Here is a 27241-nt window from a genome sequence, read left to right on the forward strand (position 1 = left end):
CTTGTCAGAGCGAACTTGCAATGACTCAGATGTCACTGCCTGGCTACGACTAGATGCGGGTCGCCAGAATTGGTTCCTGGATAACTGACCAGACTATTTGCGCATCGATGTTGCATGTGATGGCACAGTCGGAGTGCTCTCTCTCTTTGCCTCGCATCTCGGGTGACGGCAACTTTCCCCCAACACGAACCAACTGTTGGGCGCTAAGCTCCAAGGGGCAAGCGGTGAAGTGTTGAACTTGCACCTTGCCTATCCTTCAGTTCGATGCCGCGCCGCTGTGCCACCAGAGGGGTTGTTCCGAGCCATGCATCGTGGATGCCGACCAACATTTTCTCTTTGCCCAGCGCTCAGCATAAATTGAAGCGTGGCTCCTTCCTGCTTCCAGATTCCTGCTTTGCCGCGTTTATTGTATGTTGCGACCACGCATTTCGCGGTATTCTGTCCAACTACGTCGCTTGCATTCCTGCACCTCACCTGTCCGTCTCTACTCTGCAACAAACGCCAAAATGATGAGCAATGGGTTTCTTGGTGGTCATGAGAAGAAGCACAAGGTCACTATTGTAGGATCCGGCAATTGGTAGGTGCACGCAGCTGCGTGGCCTTTGGCTTACCCGACGCATACTTTCCTGAAACCGTGAAGTGGCATCTAACCTGTTTCTCTCTCCAAAGGGGCTCTACCATTGCCAAGATTGTTGCCGAGAACGCGAAGCAGCATCATGACGTCTTCGAGGAGGATGTCCAGATGTGGGTGTTTGAGGAAGAGGTCGTCATACCCAGCTGCTCGAAGCACTACGATCCAGCTGTTGGCGACAAGGCCCAGAAACTGACGTCCATTATCAACAAACATCACGAAAATGTCAAGTACCTGCCTGGCATTGCTCTCCCCTCCAACATCATCGCCAATCCCTCACTCGTCGATGCCGTCAGGGACTCCACCATCCTCGTCTTCAACCTACCCCATCAGTTCATCGCCAAGGTCTGCGACCAGCTGCGAGGCCACATCTTACCCTTTGCGCGCGGCATCAGCTGTATCAAGGGCGTCAACGTCACCGACGACGGTGTCAGCCTGTTCAGTGAGTGGATTGGTGACGGCTTGAATATTTACGTCGGCGCCTTGAGTGGAGCCAACATCGCCAGCGAGATTGCTGCCGAGAAGTGGTCAGAGACCACCATCGCCTACGACCCGCCACCGATGGACAATAGCAGAAATCCCTCGCCACGGTCTGGCAGTCCCAACCCTGGCATTACTGTTACCGACCTGCAGGACGTTTCGCACAGAGATTGCAGAGGCCGGACGTCCAAAACCAAGCTTACTGGTGTCCCCGCTGAGTATCCGCCCCTGGATCATGATTGCTTCCGTACTCTATTCCATCGCCCGTACTTCCATGTTCAGATGGTGTCCGATGTTGCCGGTGTATCGCTTGGTGGTGCCTTGAAGAATATTGTTGCTTTGGCAGCTGGTTTTGTTGACGGTAGGGGCTGGGGCGATAACGCCAAGGCTGCGATTATGCGAATTGGCTTGATGGAAATGGTAAAATTCGGAAAGGAATTCTTCGGTGAAACAGTACAGAGCCAAACCTTCACCGAAACCTCTGCTGGTGTGGCCGATTTGATTACATCCTCCTCTGGCGGACGAAACTTTCGTTGCGCCAAAAAGGCCGTTGAGAAGGGCATCACAGTTGATGAAGTGGAACAACAAGACCTGAATGGGCAGAAGCTGCAGGGAACGACTACAGCCTATGAGGTCAACAGCTTTTTAAAAGCTCGTGGTTTGGAGAAGGAATACCCCTTGTTCACAGCGGTCAACGACATTTTGCTCAACGAGAGACAGGTCGATGATATCCCGAACTTGGTGGCACAGGTCACAGATGGTGCGTGAAGAACTATATATATATGTCGTTATTTTGGAGAGAGTACCTGGGACTCGGACAACTAGTCATCTCGCTCGGAAGGAACTGGAGTTATTCCTGTTAGCACATTGTTACGACCAGAGTGGATAAGGGACATTGAACTACATGCACGAAGGAGGCAGGGATTTCACACGGACAGTATTTACGGCGCACCTTGGCACTCTCTTATTTCGAGCATATATTAGTTATTAAGGCTGCATGCAGCCGTGATTCGAGGAGTCGTCATGGTTATGCAAACTGTTGTCATGCCACTTGGTAAGCGTCTAAAGAAAACTCCGAGAAATAGTGCAGCTCGCGCTGGTAACCATGTAAAAGCCGAGGTGCCGTCGAACCAATCTCATGCTGACTGCAAGTGTCGTTTCTCTCAACAGGACCTCGCTGTGCGAAACGCTGATGCAGCCACTCGAGCCAGATCTATGGCGTGGGATATATAACAGACAGATGACCTACGCCATTGACTTCAACGTATTGGAGTTGAGTGTCCGGGTATCTCTCGCACGTCTTGTTGACGTACTTGACTGTCAAGGCTTCAGGCAGGATGCTGTCGGTTGTGCCCTGCAGGCAGCAGGTCCTTTCCTCTTGCAAGGGTAAGGTTTGCCCAAAGACTCGAATAAGACGGCTCCATAAACTCGTCTCTTGATGGGTGTAAATAGGATTGTGGAAGACGGATCCGGTAGCCCAACTGGAGCGTTCGATTCGAGTTGCGCGGCAACACTGATGTCGTTTGCTGCGCATGACTGCAGGTTCAGAGAGCAACCTGGTCATTGGCGAGGGTCAAGTTGGAGTTGAAGGCGTTTGACTGAGGTTGGAGCATCGTGCTACTGGCGCTGGGCGAACACTCTTCTTGGCAACATGTCGAGATACATCATCAGCAAGGCACCTTCTGTCAATTGACCAATTGACAAGTGAGTCAGATAAATGAAAAGCTCGAAAGGTCACGACTAGCCTTTATACCAGCTGATCAATGATGATGCTTCCTTTGAATGCTCATCTTACCCGGGCATGTCGGCTCCGAGACCTCTGTGTATCCTCGCGCGCAAGGTGAGCACTAGACTCTTTTGAGAATTGTTAAGCAAGCAGTTCGACTCATTTGGCAAATGTAGTTACCTCAGATACGGCGTCTGCTGTGTACAGGAAGCAGGCGGGGTTGACGACACGCACAAGTTTACCAGACGGCATACTGGCCGAGTCGAAGCCTGGAGGAACAAGCAGGTTGATGGCGATTCTCAAACCAAATGCGGATCTGGAACCTGTCAATCCGTGAACGAAACAAGGCTACCATGACTCTTTTGATTGCAGACGCGGAGTCGACTCATACGGCAAGCCAAACTTGGAAATACCCTCGTCTAAACTAATAAGTGCAGTGAATTGGTCAGCCGGGCCTGTCCGATCAGAACAGGGGTTTCTTTCGGCGTCTGTTGACAACTTATTAGGCTTATCCGCAAGCAATCGGCCCAGATGAACCAAATAGCAGGCCTCGTCCTTGACATTACCCGGACCCTGTTGAGATGTGTAGTGTGCCATGACATAAACATGGGATAGTCAATTGTGTCAAACCTGGATTTACCGGCAGAGCGCCGTTCGCGATCCTAGTCTCTGTACCAAACTTTGACAAATGTCGGCATCATCAGCAATTGGACCCGTCTCGCGGGAGCGGCAGCCAGGCACGTCACTTTTATGCAGGGGAGACGGCCGGATGAGCACATTTGAACCTGGGCCAAACACGGCGAGTAGTAGCACCTGCAACTCGCAGCCATCCAGTATTGCAGGCTTTTATGATAACAACCAACTTGACTACCAAAGGTGGAGGCCAACGCCCAAGCAAGTCAGTTGTTATCTTGGTACAAGTCGTGTCCCTCTTCACGGGCATCAGTAAGACTGGTGTGAGAGTCTGAGACAGAAACCCACTCACCTTATCTCGAGCTTGAGTCCCCCCCCTTTTGATTCGAAGGATGAATGAGTTTTCCCGTCAGTCCTGTGACGCCTTGGATCAACCAGCCTGGTGAACAAGATGCACACACCGCAGGCAGAGCGAGGCATTTCTGTCGTTGGCCTATTTTGCAGCCTTGGTCCACATCTCGCTGTATCATTACGAGACCTTTCCAGCCATACTCGCCGCCTACGCGTTGGAGACACCTGTGACTGTGAGCCTGTGAGCACGGCCTGAAATCTATAGGCAGCCCATAGCCAATGCCACCGCCTGGATGGGGAGATGCTTGGAGCGCGCTACATGTCGTCGTGGACTCGTGGGTGAGGCTCAGCCCAGCACCCATATCGTGACCTGGGTTTGCACTCCTATATTAGACCGACTCGTGGCTAGGCAGATGATCACCGTTGCTCTTGATGAGCTACTTTCTCACGCACCGTCTGAGGCGGAGCCGCCTTCGAAGACAACGACGCAGCCAGAGACGGACGGCGCAGGCAAGCTTAGATTGCACAGCCAGAGGCTGCGGTCAAGTTCCGATTGCACAGCCAGAGACACATTGGGAAGGCCACGGTAGTAATCCCACCGTGGCGGCGCCGAATGGTTTACCGGCATCTCGTCCGTCTGCAGTGGCGCCAAAGCCAACGCAGGAACTGCCACTCGTGTTCCAAACAATAGCCATGCTCAGTTTCATTTGACGGAGGCGTCTCGGATCAGCCTCGCCAAGCAGGACGTCGCCAATCAGGTCCTCTTCCGCTGGTTTCTCGGGAGGGCGTGACTCTCGGCCGAGTCCCGTCCCTTTGGAGTGTGTAAAGCGGCCGCTCGATCCTTGGCTGAGATCTCAATCTCAGGCCACCCCCCATTAAACCATGGCAGCGGCCCAACTGTTGTCCAACATCTAAACCATGCCATTATATCGCCGGAGCAATTGCGTATGGTGGAGTGTCCATGTGCGTTAAGGCTGTATGTAACCTTCGTGGTGCTGCCGAGCAGTCCCCGGCCCCCAACCGTGGCAACCTGTCTCGGCTTTTAAACTTTGGCTTTCTTGCCAGTTGGAACCGACATTTTCGTCTGAACACAGATTGCCGCTTGCTGTGACAGGCACGGGCGTGTTGACTTGTCCGGCCGTACCTGGACTGTCCCACGCACCCTGAACATCACATCACATCACATCACATCACATGAGATGTTCGGGGTGGAGATGATGACTTGCTCTTTCACTTTTACCCTGATACCATGATGACTCTATACTATCTGTCTTTTGGGGCTTTGTTTGGTGGAGATGGATAGACACGATACCCATGTTGTGCATCTCCTCGCTCAGAACGAGTAGCCGGCAACTGGGCTGCGGCGAAAGCAACAGATATCAGTCGGACCTGGTCGTGGCCGTGACGCATCCCATTTACCGCCGCGGCACTGAGGAGTGAAGACCAAAGTTGTCCGATCAAGGATGTCCGTCGGCGAGGTCCATATCTGCCTGGGGTACCCAGTTTTATAAGGAGCTGCTGATCAGCCGGTTCGCATGTATATCTGGTGGAATGTAACCTGGGACATTTCCGCTGGGCGACTCGATAGATATCTGGGCCAATCCGACTCACGCGAATGTGAGCTGCGAGATGGGCGATAAGAAAGGAGGTTTCGGAGGCATGAGGGAGAGACTCAACTACCGAGGGCCTCCCAACGAGATCCCAAAGGAGAGACATTGTTGGAGCAAAGTTTCATGCCGGACTACACCATCACACAGGAACCTAAACTAAAACCTTGGTTGGCTTGATTCTTTGCCACGCGTCTGGTCCCCTGAGTGCTGAAGATCATTCCCAAACTCCCCCGGCGGCAGATTCGACCCGGGACAGGGTCAGTTGCCGTTCCCTGCTGCTCACTTCGACGGCCAAGCAGGGTGGATTTTTCCCGGGACGGGCTGCCGCTTTTCTCGAGTTGCTGCGCCGAGATCAAGGCCGTCACGACCTATCAAGTCGTGATAATCTACGCGGGCCGGCCTCATCACGTCGCACTGGACGAAGACCAGAGGGCTGCTTGGGGTGTTTCCTTTTCTTGTTTCTTTTTCCTCTTTCTTTTTTCTTTTTCTCGGGCTCTGGGCAAGACCTTTTCCACTGAGCCGTCAGGGCAACCCTCCGGCTTGGCCCTTGTTTCAGCGAAAAACCCGGCCGATCTCATATATCTCGTATTTGCCATGTCCAAGCCGCTCTCATACTCGCCGTGTCCCAAGCCGCCGCAGGGCGCAGTAGCCATCTCGGTACCACAACGCCATGTTGCCAAGCCTCTGCTGGGCCATCGAGGCTCAGACGAGGGAGGCTATTATTATGCCTCCGTCGTGGTAGGGCATATGTACGTGCGTGCGGGCCTGCCAGGGGCCTGGGGTGCGTCCGCCTTGGCTCGACATTGCATTCGTTGCCAAGGATCGCGGTCTTCGGGAACAAGCGCGGCTCCGTATATTGGAACTTTCTTCGGAGCCCTGGTTTGCCTCGTATAGGTGACGGGACTTGTGTTGTATGCTTTGTGCAGGGCGAACATGGCCAAAGGATACAAAATGGACAGCCGCGTCCTTCTCTCGGCACGGCCCATGTTCTCCCATGCCCATGTGAGCCCGGAAACCGAACTCGGCAGCAACCTGTTTTGTTTTTCGCTGAAGCGTTTCCCGTCATGTCTGAGCTTACGGCGGCCGAGAAAGGCCTCCACGACCAGGCAAACCTGCTGCCTCGCCAGAAACTTATCCCTGTTTTATGTGTGCTGGCCGTGCCGTCCCTGATATCCTTCATCGACCAGAATGGAATATCGACTGCCCTGCCTACTATTGCTGCCGACTTGAACGCCAAGGACACCATAGCTTGGGCGGGAATCGCGTCTCTGATAGCAAACACGACCTTCACCATGCTCTACGGCCGACTGTCTGACATTTTTGGCCGCAAAAACGTCTACGTTGCCGCTGTTGCCATGTTGGCCTTTGCGGACTTGATGTGCGGGCTGAGCCAAAACGTGACCACCTTTTACATCTTCCGCGGTGTCGCGGGCATCGGCGGCGGCGGCATCGTCAACCTGAGCATGATCATCGTCTCGGACGTCGTGACTCTGGAGGAGCGAGGCAAGTACCAGGGCATCATCTCCAGCATGGTTGGCCTCGGCAGTGCAACAGGCCCTTTTATTGCGGCTGCCTTTGTGTCCAAGTCGACCTGGCGCGGCTTCTTCTATCTGCTGGCTCCGTTGGGTGCTCTGAGTGGTCTCGTTGCCGTCGTCTTCCTGCCGTCCAAGCCCCCTACCGCTGGCTTCAAGGAGAGCATGAAGAAGGTTGACTGGCTGGGGCTGTTTACCTCTTCTGTTGCCGTCATCTTCCTGCTGATTCCCATCTCCGGAGGTATGTGCTCTGCCATACCGTGTGGTGAGGCCATGCTCCCGTCGCTGACTCCCAGTCTTAGGAGGAGCATACTTCCCCTGGAGCTCGCCCTTGGTCATCAGTTTTCTGGCCATTGGCACGATAGCCCTGGTCGCCTTTGTTGTTATTGAGTGGAAAGTGGCTGCTCTGCCAATGATGCCGAGTGAGTCGTCTCCAAACTGTCCTTCGGTTCATGCCAGCGGCCAACTAACCTTGTCATCGTCGTCGCCGCAGTCTCCATGTTCAGAAACCCCGTCATTGTTGTGATCCTCGCTCAAACCTTTATCCTCGGGCTCGTCTATCAGTCATACGTTTACTTCGTCCCCCTCTATCTACAGAACGCACGGCAGTTCTCCGTCATCGAGTCCGCTCTCACCTTCAGTCCCACCGTCGGCATCCAGAGCCTAGCTGGCATCCTAGCTGGCTATTGGATCGCACGCTACAAGAGATACGGAATCGTCATCAAGTGCGGCTTTGGCCTGTGGTTACTGTTTGTCCTTGCCTCCCTCTTCCCCCCTTCCCCTCGGGGCAGAACTGAAGAAAGAAAGACGCTCTGCTGACGTGGTCCAGCGGCGCTGGTCTCACCCTCATGTACAACCGACAAACTAGTCCGTGGGTGATCGCCGTGCCTCTATTCATCCTGGGTGTTGGCGTGGGCCTCGTTTTGCAGCCAACCCTGATTGCCCTCCAAGCTCATTCCCCGAAATCACGGCGTGCCGTCATCATATCCAACAGAAACTTCAACCGCTGCGCGGGCGGTGCCGTCGGTCTGGCCGTGTCAGCCGCCATCATGCAGGCAGTGCTTCGACGCGCCTTGCCCCGTGAATATGCATCGCTGAGCAGCTCGACCTTTGACGTGCCCGACGTGGCCGGCGGGTTTCCGCCCGGCGTTCTTGACGCCTACATGTCTGCGAGCTACGCCGTCTTCGCTATGCAAGTCCCGCTCGTGGGGATATGTTTTCTGGGGACGTTTTTCATCAAGGACAAGGGCTTGGCTTTTGCCGACGAGCCTGGAGCATCAGAGGATAAGGACAAGGGCGCCTCCGAGAATGATCTTGAAGCTGGGCCGCCATCGTCAAGGTCCAGCGTGATGGAGAGGGCAGCCAGTACCGTCGCCGGCACTGGCCAAGACGCAGAAAAGCCTTGTGAGCCGAGTGTGAAGGTCGCAGGGCCAGACGAGGACACGGCGGATGGAAAAGCAAGTACAAAAGCATAAAGAGCCAGTCGTGGATTTCTTATTATAATAAAGCAAAAGGCCCGTCTCGAATTTCGAGCCACCCTCATCATGATGAGAGGGTGGACTGGACCTATGAACGGCTGGACATTTCCCCCTTGCGGTCACGGCTACGCCACGGGGGACGAGAGCAAGCAAATAAGCTCCATCGGCATAGCATGGACAGTCACGTTGTTCGCGCCGACTCCGGCAGCGGTCATTGTGCATGAATCTTCTCACACTCGTTTGAGCCAAATTGCGAATCTCTCCTAGCTAGGCCCGTTGGATTGCCAATCTTGCGGCGCATACGGGAGGGATGCAAGGACTTGTCGTGGTCTGCTTCCCAAACCACCCTCCGAGTCGTCAGACTCGTCCTATGAGCAACGTTATCACAGTTTCGGCCAAGTAGATAGGCCTCGATGCCTATAAAAGGAGCAAGTGGTTGTCGTGGTTCCGTAGAGTGATTGTGGGGTAATTAATGCGAATTGGTATTGAGATTGCATACTTTACATGGAATCACGTTGTCTACAGCAACAAACGTATTGTAGAGCTGCAGCCTCTTCCGCTTGATATCAAATGAGGAAAACGCGTGAGGCGGACGCCCGACATGGACCTTTCCTTGCCTGGGGATCTATCTAGTAGCTACTAGCGACGCGAATATCGGCCTTTCCTTTGTCCCTCCATTCGTGGGATGATCCCTTATCGAACAGTACTATTCGAAAAGAGCCCCATTGACGGGGAATGACGCGTGCGGCCAAACAACGAGAGCAAAAGACTTTGAGATAGTCGGGACTCGGGACTCGGCAAGATGCCGCTACCCCTGTTTCGGTTGGTCTGGTGAACCGTTTGACCCACTCCGGCTCTGCCCCGGAGAAGTTCGGGAATGGAATTGCCAAATCGGGCAGGTTTGCGTCTCGTGATGACCAGAGTCTATAAAGGCCGTATCTACTTTGAAGTCTTGTGGCGACGAGGATTTTGGTCAGGACAAAAATCCCAAGTCAGATGCTTTCTTCTGGTGGCGTGACACTTTTGTATATGATTGCCGTCAGTTCCAATACCCTGTCGAGGGTAGCTCCAGGCTTGGGATCGCCAACAGCCAAAGCCACGTAACATGGCAAAGCAAATAAACTGAAAAATAAGACCAAAAGTTAAAATAAAAAAAAGAGAAGGATCAAAATACGCCAAGGTCAGCTTGCTGGGTCACCGGCCAAGTATACCACCGCCGCACTCGCATCTGGTGGTGGGGAGCATGCAACAAAGCAATTCTCGTCTGACTCGCAAAAAATTAAAGGTGAATCTACCCCAGCAACGTCAGAGGAATCAAAGTAGACTACAGTGACGAAGAGACTCTCGTTAGTGCCCTAGAAAGCCAACAGGTCTCATTGACCACAGCTTTGAACTGGCGCTACGAGCCTCTCTTTATCTCCAACTTGCTTGCGCCGCGCGGGGTGGGCAATGTAAAACTTGGAGAGTAATTTAACAATAACTCCGATTGAGCTCAAGATACTTGCGGTGCGAAGAAGGAAAAGACAAAGGCCCCAAGTTGTGTTCAACGTGCCTCACGTCATGCTCACACGAGTAACACGACCAGGCAGGTGCCGCCGGATTTGTCGGCGATGGCTCGTCGTCGTGCCATAGATAATAGTGAGTGGGGATGGCATCGATCCTGGTCGGCGGCATCCCGCCCACTCCCACGGGGGAACCAAATACGCAGGTCAGCGCACTACTGGTTCCATCACGATCGAAAAGCTGAGGCGGAATCGGCATTCGCATCTTCGGACACTCGGCGCCGGTCGCCGGCCACCCGAGCAGTCGCCAGTCAGTGGCAGTCACCGCCTCGACTCGGTCGCTCCTTCCCGCTAAAACATTCCCATAAACGCCGGCGTCGTCGCGGCAAACAGCCGCATGCACAGACACTTGCTCAACATTCAACATCCCACGTTTGCACCTTGGTGCCGCCAGGACAAAGTAGCTCGATGGCCTACGTCTTCTCCATCTTCACGGCTGACTGGGTGTGTCGGGCGCCCTGCTGCTCCGTCCATTGACTTTCTCCCGCCGTCGCCGACGTCTCGCAGACCTGTCCCACCAATTGACCGTCCCGGGCTCCGAGTCGTTGCGGTGGTGGTTGACGAGACGGCGAGACCGCGAAACCGAGCGGCGGTCCTCACTGCTCTGCTCGACCACGGAAAACATCTTGGAGCTCCAGTGGATACCTGAAGTGCTCCGACGTCGACGGCGGCTAGTCTCACCCAAGTCCCTTTCAAGCGCGGGGCAGCGAACATCGCTCGCTCCCCTCTTCTCTTCCGCATCATGAGCCCAGGCACCATGACAACCACCCAGGTATATTTGCTGCCTCTCAACGACGACGGGTCTCCCGATGTCGACAGACAGTACATCTACATTGCTCCCCCGTCCAATGGCCCTGTTACTCTCAGGTTTGCGATTGAAGGCACTTCGTCAATTTGCTGCCATGGCAGCCTGTGGGTCAATGTGCCCGACGAGGGCAGCGACTTTCGCCGCGATAGCTTCAGAGAGTTCAAGTGTGTGATTTTACAGAGATGCGGCATGGCCGCATAAGTCAATTGATCTGTATATTAATGCTGATTAGGCTGACACCCGACTTCAATCGCACAATTGAGATATCTGTCCAGATCCACCAACCAGGAGCCTATGCCTTCTACACCACCTACGCAGAGCTCCCGAGGCTCGAACCTCACATCTCCAAAGCGGCCTTGCAAGCATCTCATCAATTGAAAAAAACACCCACCTACTACATAGACGTTGCACCACGCCTGCATCTAGATGGGCGTCCACTTCCGTTGCCCGCCCTGTCGGTATTCTCCGTCATCAGCAAGTTCATGGGCAGGTACCCAACCGACTGGGACAGCCATTTGCGCGGCATCAGCGATCGAGGTTACAACATGATTCATTTTGCGCCTCTCCAAGTCCGAGGATCGTCCAACTCGCCATACAGTTTGTACGATCAGCTCGGCTGGGACCCCGACTGCTTTCCCAACGGCGAGAGTGACGTCGAGAATCTCGTCCAAAGCTTGGAAAAAGACCATTCTTTGCTAAGTTTGACAGACATAGTGCTCAACCATACTGCACACAACACAAAATGGCTCCAGGAGCACCCAGAAGCTGGCTACAGCCTCTCAACAGCCCCATGGCTGGAGTCTGCATACGAGCTCGACTCCAAATTGCTAGAGCTCAGCTCGAACTTGCAATCTCTTGGCCTACCAACGGATCCAGAGTCTCCCAACGATCTACTGTTGATAATGGAGGCCATTAAGAAGGAGGTGATTGCGGAAATTCGTCTGTGGGAATTCTACGTTCTTGACGTGGAACGAGACGCCGAGGCTGCTGTGGATGCATGGGCTGCGACAAAGACGTATGCCTCTCAAGACGCAGAGGGCATTCAAGAAGCAGTCGAAGAGCTAAGAGAATCTGGCCTCGCTCAACGGGCCGCTTTTCTCCGCAAGTTTGGGCTGTTGGGCAAAGATCGCTTGGGTGAACGATTTAGGAGAAGGGTCGATCCCAATATAGCGGCAACTCTACTCGCATTCTCCTTTGGCCGGTATGAAGGCGAGTCGTCGAACTCTGCAGACAAGGCGGCGGCTCGCTCGAAAATGGTAGAGATTCTACATGCAGTGAATGTCCCGCTGTACGAAGAGTACGATGGCGACGTAAAGGAAATCCTTGAACAGCTATACAACCGTATAAAATATGTTCGTCTAGATGAGCACGGCCCCAAACTTGGTCCAATAAACGACGAGAACCCGCTGATTGAAACATACTTTACACGGCTTCCTAGGAATGATACGACTTCAAAGCATGACCCCCGAGATTTGATGGTGGTGAACAATGGCTGGGTATGGGGCGGCAATGCCTTGATAGACAATGCCGGTCCTGATTCGCGGGTATATCTGCGACGAGAAGTCATCGTCTGGGGCGACTGCGTCAAGCTTCGATACGGCTCAAACCCAGACGATAGCCCTTGGCTTTGGAAGCACATGACAGACTATGCTCGTAAATTGGCAACGTATTTTGTTGGTCTGCGCATAGACAATTGTCATTCAACTCCTATACATGTCGCTGAGCACATGCTTGACGAAGCACGCCGCGTGCGACCAGATCTCTACGTCGTTGCTGAACTGTTCAGTGGTTCCGAGGACACCGACTACGTGTTTGTCAAGCGACTCGGACTCAGCTCGCTCATCCGGGAGGCGATGCAAGCGTGGAGCACCGCTGAGCTCAGTCGACTGGTTCATCGTCACGGTGGTCGACCAATTGGCAGTTTTGAGGTTGACGAAACTGCTCCAGGGAGCCCGACGCCGTCATCAGGCTCCGAAAGAAAGCGAGATCTCACTAGAGAAGTCAGGCGGCGAGTCAGGTCTACGCCGGTGCATGCCCTCTTCATGGACTGTACTCATGATAATGAAACGCCGGCCCAGAAACGGGACGCTCGCGATACACTTCCTAATGCGGCCCTTGTCAGCATGTGTTCCAGTGCCACAGGCTCTGTCATGGGATACGATGAAGTGTATCCCAAGCTTGTAGATCTTGTCAACGAAACTCGGTTGTATGCGTCGGAGTCGTCCAGATCCGCCCCCGTCAGAGTAGGTCGTGGAAAGAACGGAATTGGGGGAGTAAAGAAGCTATTGAACCAGATTCATACCCTAATGGGCAAAGATGGCTACGACGAGACGCACATCCACCATGAGGAGGAATACGTTACCGTACACAGGGTTCACCCTGAATCGAGAAAGGGCTATTTTTTGATAGCCCACACCGCATTTCCTGGCTACGGCACTGGAAATGGTGCTCCGAGTCCAGTTCATTTGGCGGGAACCCGAGCTCAGCACTTGGGAAGTTGGACTCTAGAGGTTGATGCCAGCGCAGAAGCCACCGCAAAAGCAGTTCATGACAGCCAATTCCTCGTTGGTCTCCCAAGCCGTGTCATGGATGTCTCTGGCGTCGATATGGACGTGCACGGCGAGGACACCGTTATTACGGTGCGGGAAAAGTTCCCTCCAGGGAGCATCGCACTTTTCGAGACGTGGATTCCTGCCGCGGAGCATTCTGCCGGTCTCGACACCTACGTCACGTCAGGCGCAAAAGCAGCTTGGAGCCAGTTGAATCTCATTGACCTGAACTTTTTAATGTACCGATGCGAGGCTGAAGAGCTTGACTCGAGTGGTGGACGCGACGGTACATACGACATCCCAGGACACGGAAAGCTAGTCTACGCCGGACTACAAGGATGGTGGAGCCTCATGAAGAGAATTATCCGGGAAAATGACCTCGCTCATCCTCTATGTCAAAATTTGCGCCAGGGCAACTGGTCTCTCGACTACATCCTTGGCCGCGTTCAGAGGATGAGTGAGACGGAGGGCAATGAGCAGCTCGCCGGGCCAGCCACGTGGCTCAAAGAACGCTTTGATGCAATCCGAACGATTCCCAGCTTTCTTCTCCCCCGATATTTCGGTTTGGTGCTTCGGACAGCCTACAATGCCAGCCGTGACAGGGCACTAGAGCTCATGGGCGAGAACATCGAGAGGGCGCAGTGGTTCATCCAAAACCTGGCGCTGGTTAGTGTGCAGCAGACGGGATACGTCAAGTCCGCGTCGCTATGGCCTAACAAGGCAGCACCTTGCATTGCCGCAGGACTGCCTCATTTCGCTGTCGGATGGGCGAGATGTTGGGGGCGCGATGTCTTCATTTCCATCCGTGGCTTGTACCTGGGGACCGGCCGGTTCGACGAGGCCAAGGAGCACATCATGGCATTTGCGAGCGTTTTGAAGCACGGCATGATACCCAACCTCCTCAGCAGCGGAGTTACACCACGCTACAACTCCAGAGATTCCATCTGGTTCTTCCTGCAGAGCATCCAAGACTATATCCGATACGCCCCCGAGGGGGCGGGCTTGCTAAAGTCAACGGTCAAGAGACGTTTCTTGCCCTATGACGACACGTGGTTTTCACACGAAGATCCCAGGGCCTACTCGAAAGAAAGCACCATAGAGGACATCGTTCAGGATGCGCTCCAAAGACACGCCTTTGGGATGAAATTCCGGGAGGCAAATGCCGGGCCACAGATTGACGGTCAAATGACAGACCAAGGTTTCAACCAGGACATCCACGTCGACTGGGAGACGGGCATCATCTTCGGCGGCAACCAGTCCAACTGCGGCACCTGGATGGACAAGATGGGAGAAAGCGAGCGCGCCGGCTCCAAGGGCGTGCCCGGGACTCCACGAGACGGCGCTGCCATCGAGATCACCGGTCTACTGTACAGCACGTTGGCGTGGCTGTCCGAGCTTCACGGGCGAGGAGAGTACGCCTACGCGTCAGTCAAAAGCGCAGACGGACGGAGCGTCTCGTGGGGGGACTGGGCGGCACGGATCAAGGCCAATTTCGAGAGGTGCTACTTCGTCCCCGTCTCGTCGACGGACGATGCCGGACACGACGTCAACCCGGCCGTCGTCAACCGCCGCGGCATCTACAAGGACCTCTACAGGTCCGGCAAGGAGTACGAGGACTATCAGCTCCGCGCCAATTTCCCCATCGCCATGGCCGTCGCCCCGTCTCTGTTCGACCCAGACCACGCGATGCACGCGTTATGTCTGGCCGACTCGGTCCTGCGCGGTCCAACCGGCATGGCCACGCTTGACCCGGCGGACCTCAACTACCGCCCGTACTACCACAACAGCGAGGACAGCGACGACTTCGCCACGAGCAAGGGAAGAAACTACCACCAGGGCCCGGAGTGGCTCTGGCCAACAGGCTTCTTCCTCCGCGCCTTGCTCAAGTTTGACTTGATGAGGCGCACGACTCCAGAGGGCAGAACCGAGGCCTTCCAGCAGGTCACGAGACGATTGGCCGGGTGCAAAAGGATGATTGATGAGAGCCCATGGGCTGGCTTGACCGAGTTGACGCAAAAGAACGGGGAGTATTGCCCTGATTCGGTGAGTTTGCGTCGACTTTCAAATGGAAGTACGTACAGATGATGCTAATCAAGTACAGAGTCCCACGCAGGCATGGTCAGCAGGCTGTCTGATTGATTTGTACATGGACGGCAGAGAAGAGCAGCGGAAGCAGTAGCTAAAGTCCTCGACTTGTGTCCCCAAAAGATCTTTTTTACAAACCTTCGTTTGTCGAACCACCTTGGGCATACGAAAATGTCCAGCATTGTCTTACTGGTTACTGTCACAGCGCTATCTCGTACGGTGGCATTGAAATCTAAGGAAATACTGTAGATATAGCTAGCCGCTTTACATGGCCCTGTCCCTCCGAACCCTAGGTAACCCGATCCTGAATCTCAATAGCATAAAGCAGGGCTCGGCCCGTAGGCACTTCTAAAATGCAGTCATGGTCCATGATCCCCTCCAAAACGCCTGTGATCGCCAAAAATACACAAAGAAAGCTCAAATACCCACTAAACATATTAAAAGATGAGAGACTAGAAACGCCCAGATAGACTGAATGACAAAGGACTGGAGGTCAAAGCGTAAGCATTGTCCCATTTGTTACCAGTGCTTTTTGCCCAAGTTGTAAATTCAAAGCATAGAAAGACACGATATTTTTATGGCTCCTGGAGGAGAGCAAAGATCCTTCCGGGGATGACGTTGGCATGGCAAAAAAATAAGGGCGAAATACGGCCGTGTCAACAGTCAGTTAAGAATGATGGGGTTCACCCCAAGGACTTGACAGCCAGTATACTGTATACCCAATGGATCGACGACGACGGGCGTCAGAACGCCAGATATGTTACCATGTTCCGCCAATTCGAGAAAAGCAGAATGCAGCGATGGAGAAATCCAGCTATGCGGAGGGCGTGGGAAACCAGAGCACGCTGGGCTTTGGTAACGGTAATAAACAAGGGCTTTCGTCTATGTGCGCTGAGTGACTGTCCATTTCTTCTTTGGCTTAGTCTTTTCTGCTTTTTCGCCGGCAACTGCTTGCTCGGTATCACGCCCGGCATCGTATGCCACAGGTGCGGCAGTCTCAGCACCAGTAACGGCCGGGCCCCACGATGGACGAGAGGCAGACCCTGAGTGCTTCTGGCCGAGTGAGGTTTGTCGGTCCTTCTTTCGCAGATATCGACGACGCCAGATGCATGCGCCGATCCAAATGCCGGCAATTCCAACGACGAGAATGACAAGCATAATCACCCATTGCCAGTGATTAGAAAGCCTATTTTTTTGGCAAGACGCATTAGCTTCCGTGTTGCTAATGAGCACCGCCATGTCCTCCAACTTACCAGTCTCCACCATTTCCACTGTTGCTGCCGGCAGAATCGCTCCCTGAGCCTGGAGTATTGGTTGCGGCAGCTGGGTTCGTTGCCGCTGTCTGAGGAGTAGTTTTGACTTTTCCATTGCAGAAGCTGGAGAACCAGTTTCCAATCGAACTCAAGCCCTGGGGGTTACCTGGGCAGGCATTCGGGCAGATATTGGCTCCGCCGCCGGTTGAAAATGGTGCAACTCTTGAATCAGCGCAGAAGCAGGATTCATATGTACCTGCATCGGCAGCAGCTACGGCTGGAGGGACACAAGCGCCATTGGCATCCCAGAGAGGGCCGCAGGCCCTGGCACAAGCAGGGAGCTTGTTGATATCGTTGAAGGGAACGATGGCGTACGACAAGCCATTGCCGGCAGGTTGCTGCGCTACAGTGACAATTCGATTAGTGGATAGGGCCTCCACAAACCAAGGAGCATGTTTGAGAGAAATCGTACCCATTCTATTGACAGTGATGGATGTCGTGGAAGTGTCTTTTGTGCGATGCCCGTCTGCGGTTAATACCGAATAGAAGCGCAGACTGTTGGAAGCGGTTGCCTGTGCCGCGCAGGCTCAATTCGAGCCTAATATTCCAACCACAGAAGAACACGGGAGACGATCCGTGTCGCTAGTCCTCGTTGAATGCTGTATCGCTGCGGGGAGTTCTTTCCTCGTGGGAGAAGGTGAGATGAGCCGGACCGTCGCGGTATATAGGCGGTGTCGACGAGACAAAATAATTCGAATGAGGTGTGGGTTTTGTTTCGAGGCGCCAGCTATGCCGTGGTGAAACTGATGAAGCGGAGCCCTTTATTCCTTGCAGTAACCGTGCCAGCCGCCGATGTAACGAGTGAGAGGGTGGACAGGCGAAATGGAGAGATAAGGCTTGGGAGTGCGAATGGACTGACGATACTGGGGGTAAAGGGAAAAAAAATAACGGGATGAAACCGACGCGCCAGCGAGGCTCGTTTGATGGTGTTGAGGTGAAAGGAATGAAAAGCGACGAGCAACGTGGGCAAACATGGAATAACAACAGTGGGCGGGACAGGAGGAGTCGAGTGCCAGGAATCAGGATGAAATAGGAAGGAGAGGTCGGGCGTGGCACCTGCACCTACCTGGAACTGGTACGTTGCTCCGTACTGGCGTCATTTCCACTGGTAGTTTGTGCACGCCCGGGCTCCGGCCTCCAGCAGCCCTCTAGTGCTAGTTGTGACTTATTACTCAATTTTAGCTGGGACAGGGACTTTACTTGCAGCGACCCTCCGCCCGTGAGTGGATTTGGGCAGGTGTCTGATGTACTTACTACTTAGTCATGGCCAATAGGAGTGGCTGGTGCGAAACCTGAGTGGCTGAAAGGCTCACGACGTAGTTACCCCGGTACGTGCAAGCCAGCCCTCACTCTTCTTGGCGTGTGCTTGAAGTTCATATGCACGACTCAAGCGATATCATCACAATTTGGCTCGCTCTCCGTCTACTAAGTACCTGGGTCGGTTTGTGCTCTGGACCTCGCAGCTGAGCGTCAAGTGCATGCTTGCATCAATCTCATGTCCACGGAGAATCCTCATCCGTGCCGGCTGGAAATCAAGCATCTAGATTGCCGTTTGCAGTGGGCATCTTGGCCTAGGCCTCGAGTGGCCAGAGGTTAAGCGAGCGCTTTTTTGCATCCACCATGCGCTCTCATCGAATCATGTCACTCACGGAGTCACGACGCCACCATCTCGGTTGCGCCAAGCACGATCTCCAAATGTCTCTTTGTCATTCACCCGTCATATAAAGCCACTCATTAGTTACGTGTGCCATCAGGCCCAAGCAATGGCTGGTGACGTTGGGCGCTGCCCAAGCGCTCGTGCCGTCGGCTGTGGCGCGTGGGCAATACCAACACACACTCCATAAAAACCCGCGCAGCGATGTCACCCTGGAAAACACGCGAAACGGCCCATCAACTCGAGGATTTGAGTTGTTTATTAGGAACCACCAGGCCCGCGCTCAACAAAGTTGTGCAGCGCATGGGTGCATTCTGGATACGGAGTACGGAGTAACTACCCAGTTGTTTCGATTGTGCAAGAGGACTGGGAAGGCCCTGCCAAAGTTACGGCGACAAGAGGGGCAAGAGCGTCTATTCAACGTCCTCGGCCCTTTTATTTTTATTTTATTTGTTTTATTTATTTTTTCTCGTAGAGGGGGAATTGGGGGGCCGCAGACACTAACGTTACCTACTTACATCTTACAATTTGCTTTTTCTCAAGTGCTCAGCGGCCTGGTCTGGCCCTCAACTCGACGTACTCGGTAACTACTCGGTACTGCTACATTTGGCTTGGCTTTTCACCAAAACGACTGAAAATCGCAGAAAACGGCTGTTTCTCCACGCCGACACGCCATCAGCCCTTACGCGACCAATACGTATCCAATTTCCGAGTCACCAACTACCCCAGTCGCATCATATGCAACCAAAAAGACACGCCGTGCCTGGGGTGTTCACGTCTCTTGGTTATCTCATGTCTGCACAAGTTATCGCGACACTTCCTGCATGGCTATCTCGACCTGTCGCACTTCCAGAACCTATTTCTGGTTGTCATTTGCAGTCCACCAGCTCGGCAACCCCCGGACGGAGTTATCACTCCACGTCGGATCCAGGTTGTAGGTACTCCGTAATCGCTGTCGAGGTGCGTGTGGGTCATGGATTGTGGCTTTACTAGCAACCAGAAGCGGTACAACGACGATGGAGGCGATACTAGTTTGCTGGTTCTCATATGTTGCCGTGGGCGAAGCAGGTTTTGCGCGACTGAGGCTGAAAGCCATGGCAATATCTCACCGATTGCTACCAGTATTCCATTCGTTTTGGCCGATGATAGAGTCAATTGGCTAATCATGATGCTAGTGGCTTGTTTCTGTCGGTTTTGTCCGCGCGGAGAATTTGCTCATCCCGATTCCCAACACACCGCACCCGCTTAAGCCCGCTCATCAATTCGAACCATCGATCACAGATCTCAGCCTAGGCACCGAAACTTCTGTCCATGTACGCTCCAGAGCAATGACTTCGATCGGATCAGTGATATGCCCACCAACTTACGGCTTTCGCTGCCGTGATCTGCAGGCGCTTGGAAACGGGCAACTTTTGTTTCTATGAGAACAGGAACCAGAACCCGTTGCCCATCTCGTACTCGCTGATCAGCACGGAATTTCACGCCAAGAAAAGTTTAAAAGTCTTTAACAGCCAACAAGGGGCATATCTTGGTTGCCTGATGTTACTTATGAATCTAACAAGCAGTTACATAAGCTGCTACAACCACAGCCATGGACCAAGGAAATCTTTTCTTCTTCAGGAAGTGAGATCTATATTTCTAACAAAATCCCACTCGCCGGCTCGTTGAGTAAGCCCAAACATCCCCTCATCAATCGGTGGTGATATCCGGGATCGCATATCCTCGTGAAAAGAGCATCGTCAAGATGCCTTGTCACTGTTGGGAGCCCTGATGGGCAGACAGGTATTTACCACCGGATTGACCATGGTTTGTGAAGATAAGGCCATTGCCGGGTGGAATAGCACCTTTAGGGAACCATGGACCCGGCTCCGATAAAAAACTCTGCATACCATAGGATGTAGTTGCGGACGACGACGGTGACGTCTTTGAATTGTTGGCGACTGCGGCCCCTGATCTAGTGTCAGAACTTCTGTATGCTCTCGACTTTCGTATTTTTTCAGCGAAGCTGGTCTATCTCACCGTTACTTGCCTTCCCCTGCGTCTTGGTATTGTTTGCCGACATGCTGCTTTTTAAAATGTTGGCGATAGGCAATTGTTCTTTGATACGATCTTTCTTTTTATGACTGAGGAGCTTTTGAATGTGACCAATTCATCAAATTCATTTCGAGATTGCAGGCTGAACCAGTTCAATTTATATTGCTTCCCCTTTCAAAGGAAACCGAGACGAGCAATTGTCCAGTATTGGACATGTTTGTAATGTACCACGAGCTCTGGAGTCATTTGAAGACAGCATCTTTGCCGTCTCATGAAGCCTGGAACTTGACAACTTTTGGCGGTTTCATCACTGCGGCGGCAACCTGCATGATCATGACGCTTCGTCACCGCGCAATTGCTTTCTTTATTCTGTGACGTGAATACTTGTGGAACAAAACGTGTTTGTACAATCCTAGACGGACCTTATCCGTAGCCGTCAGCATCCTCTCCTGAGCGTTGCACCAAGGAGTTTACGGATGTGTCCCCGGACTTTGTTCCTTATGGTCGCTTCGGACGGCTCCCCCATTTCATATCTGCTTCTTTCCGACATATCATGTTGCCAGAGAGAAAGCGAATGGTAATCCATATTAACCAGCCACAAGGATGAGCTGGCAATGTAGCTTCCCGAATACAACCGAGTCACTGCCAGTGTCGACTTGTTTCTGGTTGCTGGATATTGGGCAGCTTCCACTTTGTCACGTCGCCTGTTTTCTTCGCGATGGTACCAGCAGTCATGTAAGCTGATGCCATCAATTTCTGCCAGCTCCATACTCAACCGTGACACTGCCGGTAGCACAGTGGCGTTCATTTCGTAACCAGGGAGGGTACAATGCCCTTCGCGAGAGATAGAACTTCACTTAGAGAACTGCTACAGAAGTTTATCAACGCAATGTGATCGAATTGATAAGTCCTCTCGTTTGACCTCCACTACCGGTAAACAGATCGTTGCTGACATACGTTACCTTCGCTCTCAAATCCTCCTACTCTATTCAGCATTCGGGATGTGTTGTACCTGGCCCCTATATATAGAACATTGAAGAATTCCAGATCATTGCATTCCTCCACGATGATAGAATTCCGCACGACAGCTTCAAGGGGGTCGGGTCCCATATCGGGTACGCTACCGGGATTTCTGGCATGCCCGCATATCGTAGTACAAGTATTGAGCACGTTCTTTATAGCGGATATGCGGTCGTTGGCGTGTTTCCTCACATTAGCTCTTATTCTGTACGACATGACCAACAGAAACCACTCGCAGCAAGAGGAAAAGAGCCGATTTACCCAATGTGGCACAATTTTTGGTTGGAGACTCGGGAGACCCGGCAGTCGGCGTCTGTCCAAGCTCTACTCTGTACAGATGAGCTGGTCCCATATCATCAAGTCATACGAAATGCCACAGCGGATAGCCGGAAGGAGAAGGCTCCGGCTCATCGTAACGTATTCCAACTCTGGCCGACAGAAATCCCCCAATGGCAACGACAAACGAAGCTGAACCGCTGTACTCCTGTTCCATTATCATAAGGTAGGCCTTCCAGCAGACAATGTCAAAATATTTGTCAAAACGGGCCAAGTTCTAAATTTACGTCAACCCCCTCCATCATCATTTTCCCTGGCAGGTTGACTTTCCGAAACTCCGACAAGCCTTGCAAAAACGTTCAAGCAGGGTTGCGATTGGAGCCCATCATGTCAACCAAAGCCGTGGCGTAGACTCTCACTGCAGCAGACAGAAAGACAGTCGGAGAAGAGGCACGAAGACGCTTCGCTTCGGATAATTTGTCTCTTCACTCTCGAAAAAAGTAAACTGTGCAACAGTTACTTGACCGTGTCGACGGTTTTACCGGAGGACGTGCCCCTGCGGCTGACGCTCTTTTATCTTTCTCGATGAGAGTGACGTACACCAGAGCCCATTAAAGTCATCCGACACTGTGTAACGGATGAACTTTGTGCTATAGCGATCTTACTATTCATGGCTGCATGACATTTGCTCTCAAGATCCGCCGGCGCAATGCGAATCAGGGGGGAGCGGGTTGATGCTCAGGTGACCACATCCAGCCGGTCTCCCACTTGCTCGTGACACCACAAATGATGGCTATGCAAGGGCGCCTGACAGAGAACCAAGTTGTTTCGACATGACTATATGAGCCTCGAAGCTGAGTGGACGATAGGGGAGACGAATGGTTGGAAAGTTTTGACGAAGGCATCGAGCCGAGAACGCCGCCTCACGAGCCACGACGACAAATCCCGACAAAGTCACAAGATGGTTTGTTATTGCACGGCTTGTATGCCACAAGCAATGGAAAGCAAATGCCTTCAAGAGTTGAGGAGCTTGCCTGAATCAGAACGAGTATCAGATGCTGATATCTGAGTGCCGCGGCGCATGATCTGTTGTCTAATGTTCCTAGTTGCAGCAGCCTCACAAAAATTGTTCAGGACGGAGGCTTTGAGAATTGATTTTTTCGCCGGCAAGGGATGGACAGCGTACACGAATACAAAGTCAACCGCACTACGTGGACGACTTGCGCCCATGGAACTCTGCTTAAGACGGGAACACATGCGATTCACCGGTGGCATATTGTTTACGCCCAGGCCAGGATGATGGGCACCGGTATACAACGGGCACTTGAGTCCGAATAACACTGAAAGAGGGCAGCCCGTACCGCGCTAGATAACGAGTTCGCCATTTGCGTCACAAGACGCCGCCGGTAGCTGGCCAAAAAATGGCGGCCGCGGCGGCAAGGCCGAATGATGGTCTGGCCCTCTCTCTCTCTCTCTCTGTGTGTGTGTAGGCTCCGTATTGACGGGGTGCCTGTATGGCCCAAGCTGGCCAGAGCTACTTTGAAAAAGTCTCAGTTTGCTAGTTGATGCCCTTCCGAGTGTCACCCTGAAAATATGACGGCTCACTTGCGCGGCGCAGGTTGGGGGCCAATGCCCTCGTTTGGTTATACTTGAATACAGCCTGGGACGAGCGGCCGTCACCGACCCCCCCCTCTCTCTCCCCTTTTGCGGTAAGATGTGAGGGCGGTAATATTTCCTCGTGAGATCATGCTGCCACACGTTACATGACACGGTAATTGGTTATGCTTCGCAGGTGCTTCTCATCGCCTCACGGCTTTGCATCGCGAGTATGCCGTGTGGGCTGTGCGGTCTTCGAAAAAGCAAGTTGCGAGCAAAGCATGCCGGCAAACAACTCATTGGCCCAGCAACAATGATTCTGTTTACGACTGCCGGCACCACTTTGGACGTTATTGACAGGGCGGGAAGGAAATGTTTTGCATGATTCCGGAAGAGGCGAAACGTACCCAAAAGTCGGCCTCTTTCCATTTACATCCAAAGACCAGATGGTGTAGGGTAGGCAGCACCAACGGCGGTTGCTCGGCTCGGGGCGGTGACGGTAAAGGCGCCTATTCTGTGGATTTGAAAGGCAACACGACTCAAAGATCATGAGCGTGCTATTGTGACCCAGCTCCCCACTAAAAGAAATCGAGGTACGGAGTAGCTCAGGCAGACATTGGAGTTTCGTCGGTTTGACTCGGCACTAGGTGCTTTGTGCTTTGTGCTTTGTGCCTTGTCCCGGTGGGGCCGTGGCATCACGCAGCCACGCTGGGGTGAAGACTTGCATAAAATTGTCCGTGGCCCGTGCACAAAGCAAGACGTCACAGGACCTGGTTTCCATCGTCGCGGTCCCGTTTCGACACGCAAATTGCTTTGCTCTCGTACGCTGTTACGCACGCCAAAAGCTTCCTGACCTCTTTGCCCATGCGTACTTCTCCCAAGTAGCAGCCGCAGGTGCCTGAGAACACCGACACAACTATGAAGCATGATGGTGCCGGAGAATGACGGCTGCTCTCGGGAGGAAATCATCGCCCCCAGGAGCAAGAACATCAATGACCTCAAGCTGCAGCTCGTCCTGTCCCTTGTCCTAGGAGTCTCGGCTTTTGTTACCTTTTGCGTGCGTGAATCAAGCCCTACAGCTGCGCTGCGTGTGCGAAATACCAACGTGGGAGACACTAATGGTCTGGTCTGGTTGGTCTAGATACTTCGCCCACGATGGCCGTCGCTCTACGCCGCCCACAAGCGGCGTCTCGACCCCAAGGTTCATCTCCCGGCCCTGTCGAACTCGTTTTTTGGATGGATCCCGCAGTTGTACAAAATCAGTGAACATCAGATATTGGCGGCTGCCGGGTTGGATGCATTTGTGGTAGGCTGATGATCATCCCGCCACTTCCCGGTACCAACTTGTGGTTTCTGATCGTCGATAGTTTTTGGCATTTTTCAAAATGGCTATCCGCCTCTTTTCCATCATGGCGTTCTTTGCGATAGTCGTTCTAGAGCCGATTAATATGAGCTTCCGAGGCAACGAAACCTGGCTCAATCCAAACAGGCCAGAGCACGACAGACTCGACCAGTACCTATTTGCTCCATCACGAGCATTGTATGGAAACGGCTTCGACGTGTTCAAAGATGACGACGAAGACAAGAGCAGCGAGAGACCGTACTTGTGGGCATACGTCGTCTTTACATATTTTTTTGTAGCCATTACGCTGTATTCCATCAACTGGGAGACATTTCGCATCATCGACCTCAGACAAAAGTATCTGGGCTCGCAGTCGACAGTAACAGATCGGACATTCCGTCTGACGGGTATACCAATCAAGCACAGGTCTGAAGACAAGCTGAAAGCCCTGATTGACAAGCTTGACATCGGCCTCGTGGACTCCGTCACGCTGTGCAGGAACTGGAAGTATCTCGATGAGTTGGTTCGGCATCGAGACTTGGTGCTGCGCAAGCTGGAAGTTTCCTGGGCCAAATACATTAGAATGCGACATGCGTCAACTCAACATAGCGATGCGACCCAGACGCAGGAATCGGGTGATGACACAGGCGGCCAAGTCTACGGCGTAAATGGCGACGAGGACTCTGCCGAGAATGCCCGGCTCCTTTCCACCCAGCAGGACCAGCCGCATATTTTTGGAGGCGACCGACCTCAGGTGTCCATTCGATACGGTCCACTGCGCCTGCGAAGCCGCAAGGTTGATGCCATCGACTACTACGAGGAGAAGCTGCGCCGACTCGACGAGCAGATCGTCGAAGCCCGCAGGAAGGAATACGAGCCCGTGGACATGGCCCTTGTCACTGTGGATTCGGTCGCATCCTGTCAGATGATTATCCAGGCCAGAATAGATCCTCGGCCTGGTAGGTTTTTGACCAAGCCAACCCCCTCGCCTTCCGACTTGGTATGGAAGAACACCTACGCCTTGCGCGGCCTCCGTCGACTCAAGGCATGGGTCATTACGCTCTTCATCACGGTCCTGACCCTCGTCTGGATATTTCCCACCGCTTTCCTGGCGTCCTTGTTAAGCATATGCACCATTAACCAGTTCTTGTTCAAATTCGCCGCGTGGCTGGGCGACCACACAGTCATCAGGTCATTCATCCAAAACAGCGCACCGACATTGATTGTCTCGTTGCTCAACGTTTCCGTCCCCTATCTCTATGACTGGCTCTCAAACCACCAGGGTATGGTGTCCCAGGGAGACGTGGAGCTGTCTGTCATCTCCAAAAACTTCTTCTTCACCTTCTTCAACACCTTCTTTGTGTTTGCGGTTTCGAGAACCGGATTCGAATTCTTCAACGTGCTGAGACGTTTTCTCAAGGACACGAGCCTGATACCCCGGATCATTGCGCGCGACGTGGAGGATCTTTCACTGTTCTACACCTCCTTCATCATCCTGCAGGGGATCGGCCTCATGCCCTTTCGGATACTGGAAGTCGGAAGCGTCTTTCTCTTTCCAATATCTCGGTGGCTCTCTTCCACGCCCCGGGACTTTGCCGAATTACAGCAGCCTCCCAAGTTTCAGTATGGCTTTTACCTACCGACTGCGCTGCTCGTGTTCAACCTGTGCGTCATCTACAGTGTTTTGCTAAACGGAGAAATAATTCTCATCTTTGGCACAATTTACTTTGCGCTGGGGTACTTTGCATTCAAGTACATGCTGCTGTATGCCATGGATCAACCCCAACATGCTACCGGCGGCGCGTGGCGTATAATCTGCTACCGCATAGTCATCGGTCTTCTGGTTTTTGAGACGGTCATGGTGGGACAAATTGCCTCCTCCAGGGCCTTTGTGCAGTCCGTTGCAGTCTTGCCGCTTCTCCCATTTACGGTCTGGTATAGTTACTACTTTAACCGACGATTTGAGCCTCTGACAAGAGTGATTGCGCTACGAGCGATTCGAGATGGGGGAGAGGAAAGTGGTCAGGACCAGCAAGCGGTGGAGGAAGATGAGGCTTCGGACGATGACGTTCCTCACTTTGAGCGTCAAATCCTGAGAAGAGGAAGTACTCTGGATGAGTTCAAAGAGAGAGGGTTGACCTTTGTGAATCCAAGTCTAGTTACTCCGTGAGTCGCACGCAGGACGGCATCGCATCGAGGATTTTGGACTAACACAGGCCAGGTTACAACTGCCATGGATCTACCGTGATCCCCCCCCGCCACCGGATGATGACGTCACGACGGAGGGTGGTCGTTCGTCCCAGGGCCGTCCTACTTTGATCCTGCCGAACGCAGACAGTTCGTTGGGTATTGGAGAAGACAATGTATGGATAGACAACAACGACACACAACGACGGTGAGTGTTGAAAGGTGTTTGCTGTTTTGTGACTGGTTAGAACTTGGGACATTTGGTCATGTTTCTTTGGGATGGTGGGCTATTCGCGGAAAGGAGCAAATGATGGCATACCGAGGACGAATTGATCAGATAGACGGGTGGAATGGCGGCTTTTCGCGCAACCCGC

The 27241-nt window shown here is 53.1% G+C and overlaps 5 protein-coding genes across 5 annotated transcripts; 4 read left to right on the plus strand and 1 right to left on the minus strand.

Moving 5' to 3' along the window:
- Positions 1-506: 506 nt before the first annotated feature.
- MAM_03414 (Glycerol-3-phosphate dehydrogenase) lies at positions 507-1879 on the plus strand (the record flags this gene model as incomplete). Its single annotated transcript, XM_040822213.1, has 2 exons — positions 507-577; positions 670-1879. The coding sequence occupies 2 exons, from the start codon at positions 507-509 to the stop codon at positions 1877-1879; spliced, it is 1281 nt and encodes a 426-aa protein (XP_040680018.1).
- A 4616-nt stretch (positions 1880-6495) lies between these two features.
- On the plus strand, positions 6496-8438 carry MAM_03415 (Major facilitator superfamily domain, general substrate transporter; the record flags this gene model as incomplete). The annotated part of the gene is made up of 4 exons (XM_040822214.1): positions 6496-7204; positions 7266-7385; positions 7457-7712; positions 7793-8438. 4 exons carry the CDS (start codon positions 6496-6498, stop codon positions 8436-8438), a joined length of 1731 nt encoding a protein of 576 aa, XP_040680019.1.
- A 2307-nt stretch (positions 8439-10745) lies between these two features.
- On the plus strand, positions 10746-15539 carry MAM_03416 (glycogen debranching enzyme; the record flags this gene model as incomplete). The annotated part of the gene is made up of 3 exons (XM_040822215.1): positions 10746-10975; positions 11044-15403; positions 15462-15539. The coding sequence occupies 3 exons, from the start codon at positions 10746-10748 to the stop codon at positions 15537-15539; spliced, it is 4668 nt and encodes a 1555-aa protein (XP_040680020.1).
- A 788-nt stretch (positions 15540-16327) lies between these two features.
- On the minus strand, positions 16328-17174 carry MAM_03417 (uncharacterized protein; the record flags this gene model as incomplete). Its single annotated transcript, XM_040822216.1, has 2 exons — positions 16328-16631; positions 16699-17174. 2 exons carry the CDS (start codon positions 17172-17174, stop codon positions 16328-16330), a joined length of 780 nt encoding a protein of 259 aa, XP_040680021.1.
- A 7549-nt stretch (positions 17175-24723) lies between these two features.
- Positions 24724-27079, plus strand: MAM_03418 (uncharacterized protein; the record flags this gene model as incomplete). Its single annotated transcript, XM_040822217.1, has 2 exons — positions 24724-26846; positions 26902-27079. 2 exons carry the CDS (start codon positions 24724-24726, stop codon positions 27077-27079), a joined length of 2301 nt encoding a protein of 766 aa, XP_040680022.1.
- Positions 27080-27241: the final 162 nt, after the last annotated feature.

Source organism: Metarhizium album (assembly GCF_000804445.1).
Source record: "Metarhizium album ARSEF 1941 chromosome Unknown scaffold_6, whole genome shotgun sequence".
NCBI lineage: Eukaryota > Fungi > Ascomycota > Sordariomycetes > Hypocreales > Clavicipitaceae > Metarhizium > Metarhizium album.